Raw genomic sequence first — 7,078 nt, 5'->3', positions numbered from 1 at the left:
AATGAAATGAACTTCATAATTAAAAAAAATTACTTTTAGGGGGTGTATTGGATTGAGATTTTGTAAGACTATTTTAACAAAAAAAAAAAATCTTGAAGATTTTAAAAGATTTTATGGGATTGTATTTACTTTTAAGACTTTTTTGAAAGACTTTTTACAATTCAGATTTTCCAATTTGGATTTTGATGGATTTATTGCACAAATTTTTAAGATTTCAAAAGACTTTAAGGATTTTTAAGATTTATAAAATTTCTAAAAATAATTTTTTTTGTTACAGGTACAAAAAAGAGAGTCCAGATCCTCTCCATTTCGGCAATTAATGGCAATCTCCTTTTCTTTTCATAACCAGTTGACACATGGAAAAATGAAAATGAATGGCTCAGATTTAATAATCAATTATTTTAAAAATTAAAAATAAAAAAAACCCTATTCTCTTCTTCTTCTCACGATGGATGCTACCATATTCTCTTCTTCTCACTTCTCACGATGGTCACCGGAAAACATGGCTCCCTTCTACTTCGCGACGCTCACCAGAGAAGGCTGCTACCCAATATTGCATCTATTTCAACTTTCGTCGTTGTTGTAAAACCGCACGACGGTGTTTTAATTCCTAACCTCGACGGCAGAAGCTCGGTGATATTGATTAATAGCTGACGGTGGCCGAACGGATTTTACAACGATGGAATGAATATGAGACAGAGCTTGTAATTTCTCCCTTGTTCTTGCCTCTCTTGTTCTTCCCCTCTCTCAGTTTTTCTCTATTTTGCACATGTGGGTTGATACAAATTTGTATGTGACATTGATCATTGTAACAGAGGATTCAGATGATTTTGGATGAATTCATGTCTTTGATGTAACAAGTGAAAGCAAGAGAAGTAGACAAAGCAAGTATTACTAAAGTCATACAAGAAACATAGAGAAAGAATTGACACAAGTTGTATTAAATTGTAATATTTACTACTGAAACATAGAGGCTGGATATGTTGCACATAATTCATACAAGAAATGCAGAGAAAGAATTGACACAAGAAGTGTCTTGCTATTTGGTTTGCAAACTTTGTCTAAGCTATAGTAGTTTGGCTTGTTTTTGCCTATAGTAGTTTGAATTGTAATATTTACTACTGAAGTGTCTTGCTATTTTTTCTTTAAGGCTAGTTTGGAATATTATAGCACAATGCTTATACTACTGCTGCTACATGTGTTGTAATATAATGAAGCATAATGCTATTCAAATAATTTGTTAACCAATTTGAGGTTTTCTGATGCATATACACTTTAACTGTGTTGTAAAAGATACATATAAACTTGGCATACAATAATGTTGCAAATAAAATTTCAACATATAAATTCAATAATTTTGGCATGATAAAATGGACTTCAAATCAGTACTTTAAACCAGCAAATGTTTTACATCAGTAAATGGCTCACATCAGTACTTGCTCAATCTAGTAACTTTGACAAAAGCTTGTAATACATTACATTACATGTCCTTCAAAAAAAGAATGACAAAAGTCCTACAAAACATTATAATTCAAAATAAACATTGCAAGTCCCCTAAGATCCTCATCTTCTTTGTTGAATTCTATCTTCAGATTCACTTAAATTCAGATGTAAAAAAGCTGATATGCAGTTCCATGTTGACTTGCAGCCTCATGCTGATATGCAGTTCCATGTTGACTAGCAGCCTCATGCTGATATGCAGTCCCATGTTGACTCGCAGCCCCGAGCTGATACGCAGTTCCATGCTGATATGCAGTCCCATGTTGACTTGCAGCCTCATGCTGATATGCAGTCACATGTTGACTTGCATTCCCAATGAGGTGATCTTGAGATGGAGAGATTGAACTGCAGTCCAATGCCAATGGTTGCTGCAAATTAAATATATGTATATCGTCAATACATATAAGAATTAATGTTTACTACATAGTTATTGTAAATATGAGAAACTAGTAACAAGTAAATTACCATTTTATTTGCAGGCTTTCTCATTTTCTGTGATTGGTTTCCCTTTCTCTTTCTTGCCAGTCTTTCAACCCAAGATTTGGGTCTCTTTTTTGACTTACATAAGCAATCTTTCTTCTTGATGCCTCTTGGTCCACCAACATCAGTAGTGTCCACGTTGTTGTCTATTTCTCCAGTTGAAATTGATATAGAAACATGACGCATTCCAATTGATTCTGCATCCATGGACTTCTTAGCCAACATATTCTCAACTATTTTTCCGGACTCTTCATAAACTTTGGACATAAATGTGTAAGTTTCATGAGTTTCAGATGCTCTATTTATCAACTTAACCATTCGAGGACATAACTCATTGTACCGCTTCATGAAATGAGCTTTTATGTCCAAATCTATGTGTTGTCCTTTCAAATCCATGTTACTTCCCAACCTTGCATCTCTTGTCCATCGTTTTAGTATATAATGCTCAGGAATTAGCTTAATATTCATGATATCCAAAACTTTTAAAGCATGACTGCATAAGATACCATGTGTCTCAAATTTACGACAATCACAAGAAACCTTTTGATCAAGAAGACTCCCCGTTACTTTCCGCTCTTTACCATTATCATAATTTGTTACAATGTATACTCCTTCTTCCAAAACCTTTATGCAAGTGCCTTGATATTCATCATATTCCTCTTGGAATTCTTCAAATATTTTTGATGTATAAATATTTCCAGCTTGTACAAGCATAGGGGCCTTCTTCATTTTCAATCTAGGCAATTTATGTCTTGAATCAAACTCAGCCTCTGACGCATTGTTTCTTTTTTCATTGACAGCCCTTTCAAAATGAGTGAAAAATTGCACTAAATTTAAATCTGACTTCAAATGATTTTTTAAATCAGCATTAAAGCTTTCACTTAATTGAGTAGATCTCATACCGGCAGTGAAAGTTTTCCGAACATAAGCCCATGCCCATTTTTCCTTCACTCGAAAAATTGTATGCAGCCAAGAATCAGTTGGAACCTTATGCTCAGCAAGCAAATCTTCCCATGCACTCAAAAACTCGCTTTCCTCTTCATGTAAATCGATGCATGCTTCAAAAGCCTTGTTGAATTGAGAACTCTTTTGATATAGATGATTTACATGCTTCATAGCATTTTGCCTTATATGCCAAGTGCATAATCCATGAAATGTTTCTGGCATAACTAAAGAAATAGCCTTAGCCATTGCAGGATCTTGATCGGTTAGAATGGTTTTAGGCTTTTTTTCACCCATTGCTTTGAGAAAAGTTTCAAATAACCATTGAAAAGAAGGGGTTGTTTCATCATATAGCAATGCTGCCCCAAAAATAACAGTTTTCCTATGATTATTAAGGCCAACAAATACTCCAAGTGGCCGATAATCCTTATTTGTCTTATATGTGGTGTCGAAAGTGATCACATCACCAAAGTACCCATAATCATTTATCATTTGTGCATCTGCCCAAAATATATTTGTTATTTGCTCTTCAACATCCATTTGAAATTCATAAAAGAATGAAGGATTTTCACTCTGCTGTTTGAAATGCATCAACAATGCACCCACTTCACCAAACTTTAGTGTATGCATTCTCTTGGTTCGAAGGTAATTCTTAAGGTCTTGTCTTGTATATCCAATAATTTCTTTTCCACCAGCTTGCTTGGACACATAATTATGGAAATCTTTTGGTTTTAGTCCAGATTCATCGGCCAATATAATTTGAGATGCTTGAGACTCGAATATGCGTCGATGAGAGCGAATCATATGGACATACTCATTTGGTTGAAGCATGTGATTGTGTTGAGCAACAAAGTCAACAACCTTGTATTTTCCGATCTTCCGATCAAGCGAAATAACCATGCGTGCTTGACATCCGGTTCTTGTTTCTGCTCTAGGATCTTTTGTCAAGTAATCTCGCTTGTCAACACCTCGATTACCCTCTTTGAAGCATGTGAATCTTCTGGAAGTTAGAACTCCATCTATTTTGCTTTTATTCCCATATTCGCGGCGAATACCGAACCCCATTTTCTTGCTGTACTCGTTATAAAAATCATAAGCTGCTACCTCGGATTCAAATTCCATTTCTAAGTGCGGTATATAATTAACATCACTCTCTCTGCCATGGTCCACAATATTTGCTTGGATATTGTTCACCAATTGTTGTACACCTTCAGCTATTGGATTTGAGGACCCATTCATGTTTTCTGACAAATAAGAACCAATGACTTCATAAACTATCTAAGTGATGCAAAACATTATAGAAAAAACCAATTGTAACTACTTAATGGTCAATGAAAACAAAGATTAAAATATGTAACATATTATAACTACTTCATATGTCCTCAATGAAAAGAAAGATTAAAATAAAGAAATCTTCAAATGTTAAATAAATGACAGCAACATTTGGAAACAAAACATAGTACCACCAGATTCGTGACGGAACACATATTATGTTATAAAAAAGGAGAACACATACATGAGGCAAAGTGGCAGAGCAGAAAACGGTAGAAGAGACAGAACGAATAAGCGGCGATGACGACGGAGCAACAAGCGGCGATGACGATGGAGCAACAAGCGGCGATGACGACGGTAGAAGTGACGACGGAGCAACAACCAGCAGAGTGATGACGAGAAAGTAGTGAAACTTGGAAGGAGCAACTAGCGGCGATGACGACGGCAGTGTGAAACTTGAGGACAGCGAATAAGCGAAATTCTGTCAAGAATGAAGAACAAGAGCGCGCGTCTTTTCATTTCCTATTCCATTATTAAATCTGAGCCATTCATTTTCATTTTTCCATATGTCAACTAGTTATGAAAAGAAAAGGAGATTGCCATTAATTGCCGAAATGGAGAGGATCTGGACTCCAAAAAAGAATGAATTTGAAAAACGATAAAAACAAAAAACAAAATTTGATTTATTGACTAGAATTGAAAGGAAGCATGCTGCTGAAAAAAAGTAGTAGAACAAGAAGAAGAGCATTCTCCATCAAAAGAGAATTGCAAAACTTAACACATAAAAGAAAATTATTAGTTGAAAAGTGACAAAAAGAAAAGAAACAAAAACCTTATTCTTCTTCTAAGAGATAATGTTGCTGTGAAAAAAAAAAAAAAAACAAGTTGAAGAAACAGGAAAAAAAAAAGAATCAATCATAATATACGGAAAAAAAAAAACCCTTCTTTTTTATGGGATTCCAAAAACCTTCTTTATAAAATGAGTAAAAAAATTCATTGCCAGCAAATATGCATACCAAAAGGTTTGAGTGGAAGCAATAGTTATGCACGAACAATAGCTTACCGGTATGCATATAGATTCCCACTCAATATGAAAATAGATTGATTGGGAAAAATTTGTAAGGGAAATTTGTTGGTAGTAGTCGTAGTTGTCCTATTCGGTAGAAGAAGAAAAAAGTCTTGGGAGATTCTGAAAAGTCTTGAGGGTTTGAGTGAGATTGAGATTGTTAGATTAGTATTTTGTGTGTATTTTCAATTAAAAAGTCCATCAAAATCCATCTCAATTAAGAATCCGTCAAAGTCTATAGACTTTTGAATACCAGTAGATATTTTAAAAGTGACAAGAAATCTCAATTGAATACCAACAGATTTCATTGCCTTAAAAAAAATCTTAATTGACCACAAGATCTATTTGAATACCACAAAATTTTTTTATCATAAAAAAATATTTTAAAATCCTTTAAAATCTCAATCCAATGCATACCCTTAATCCCAATTTTTTTATTAGTCCGGCTATCTCGTCATCTCCGATATAAGCACATTCTCACGTTTCTTCATCAGCAATTGCATTTGTTCGCTCACATCAATATACTCTTTCCATTTCTTGCTTTGACGAGTTTTTTTTCTATGTTTATTATCTTCTTTTTTTTCACGAAATTGTCCCGAATGATGTGTCCCGTCAATTTCGCTCTCTCTCTCTGCCAACCTAACTAATTTCCCTAAGTTGATTTTTTTTTTCTCTCTCCGCGTGCTTCTTCTCTCTTCTTCTTCTTCTTCTTCTTCTTCTTCTTCTTCTTCTTCTTTCATCTTTACCTTCATATGATGATTTTGTAGAAATGGTTGAAGAAGTGATCAACCTGTCGAAACAGTGTGAACAAGATAATCGAAGCAAAAATGATGAATAAATAGTGTGTGATGCGAACGATTGAATAGAAGAGAAACAACGTTGCGTCTGGGGTTGGAGTTGTCCTGCTCTATAACATCTACGAAATAAGTCATGGTTGTCGCATGTTGTTGTCGATGACGGTGAGTCTGCACGTGACGCAACCAGAGAAATCTTCAACTTCAATGGCACAAAGATTGTGATGGAGGCATTTTGCAGTTGCTCTTAATCGAACATTGACGTTCAGTTGTTTCATATTTTGCCTGTTCAAGAAAAAAAATTGTTTCATATTTTGCAGTTAACTCGATCAAGCAGACAAGTTGTTTGATGAAATGCTTCAAAGAGGGATGAAGCCTGCTCTCATTATAATGATAACAAAGAAAAAATCTTACTCCTTTAGTTGGGTTCATACCAAGCTTTTCTACCCCTTTGAATCCTAGAGCTTGCCTCAAATGTGTGGAGAATTGAGTATGGCGACCGAAGCAGGTCGTAATCAGTTTTTGATTGGTTGCTTCCTGGTGTGGGGATTTTCTAACCACAATTTCCTAATTGTTTGTGAAGTAACAGTGCAATTTCTACTGCCTGTAGTAGCAGTGGAGTTGTACATTTGATGTTGTTATCTCTTGCATATGTATATAGTTTCAATACTTTTAGCTAGTTTTGGTAGTTAGCAGTCTTCCAATCAGTGGTGCGATAGTGTGCTTAGTTCTGGATTTGTGGTCTTTAGTACCATCCATGTTGTCCCTGCATTGTGTTGCTGTCAAATAAGGATATTCAACAGTTGGTTAATTCCTGGTCGGTTAATGAGGCATTTGAAGCTAAATCCTTGTTGCTGTAATTAATGGATTTAGATTGAGATACTTCAAGGAGTTTAATCCTTACTATCAGTGTATTCAAATAGATTTAATTCATTGCATAAAAACAGTTTGATGAACAATGATTGTGCATGAGTGATAGTTTAATTTAGAGGAGTAAACTTACTTGATAAATTTTTCTGCTGAA

General features: G+C 34.8%; 1 protein-coding gene and 1 long non-coding RNA gene across 2 annotated transcripts; one reads left to right on the top strand and one right to left on the bottom strand.

Annotated features, from left to right (window-relative positions):
* The first annotated feature begins 390 nt into the window (after window positions 1-390).
* LOC123895336 lies at window positions 391-1,263 on the top strand. The gene is made up of 2 exons (XR_006804251.1): window positions 391-704; window positions 816-1,263. It is a non-coding gene; the product is annotated as an uncharacterized LOC123895336 (long non-coding RNA).
* Window positions 1,264-1,371: 108 nt separating this feature from the next.
* On the bottom strand, window positions 1,372-4,713 carry LOC123895335 (protein FAR1-RELATED SEQUENCE 5-like). Its single transcript, XM_045945595.1, has 3 exons — window positions 4,439-4,713; window positions 1,966-4,166; window positions 1,372-1,868 (listed from the first exon to the last, which is right to left on the bottom strand). The coding sequence occupies exons 2-3, from the start codon at window positions 4,159-4,161 to the stop codon at window positions 1,605-1,607; spliced, it is 2,460 nt and encodes an 819-aa protein (XP_045801551.1). The 5' UTR covers window positions 4,162-4,166; window positions 4,439-4,713; the 3' UTR covers window positions 1,372-1,604.
* Window positions 4,714-7,078: the final 2,365 nt, after the last annotated feature.

The sequence above is a fragment of the Trifolium pratense genome, linkage group LG7, assembly GCF_020283565.1.
Source record: "Trifolium pratense cultivar HEN17-A07 linkage group LG7, ARS_RC_1.1, whole genome shotgun sequence".
Classification (NCBI taxonomy): domain Eukaryota; kingdom Viridiplantae; phylum Streptophyta; class Magnoliopsida; order Fabales; family Fabaceae; genus Trifolium; species Trifolium pratense.
The sequence above is the reverse complement of the archived record's forward strand: the minus strand, read 5'-3'. Positions and strand labels throughout refer to the sequence as shown.

What these genes read in the sequence shown, in the direction of transcription:
- LOC123895335 (XM_045945595.1), bottom strand. Translation starts at nt 4,161, where the DNA reads ATGAATGGGTCCTCAAATCCAATAGCTGAAGGTGTACAACAATTGGTG. An exon ending in GAAAGCCTGCAAATAAAATG is followed by an intron (nt 1,869 to 1,965) that starts GTAATTTACTTG and finishes TTTAATTTGCAG; the next exon opens with CAACCATTGGCATTGGACTG.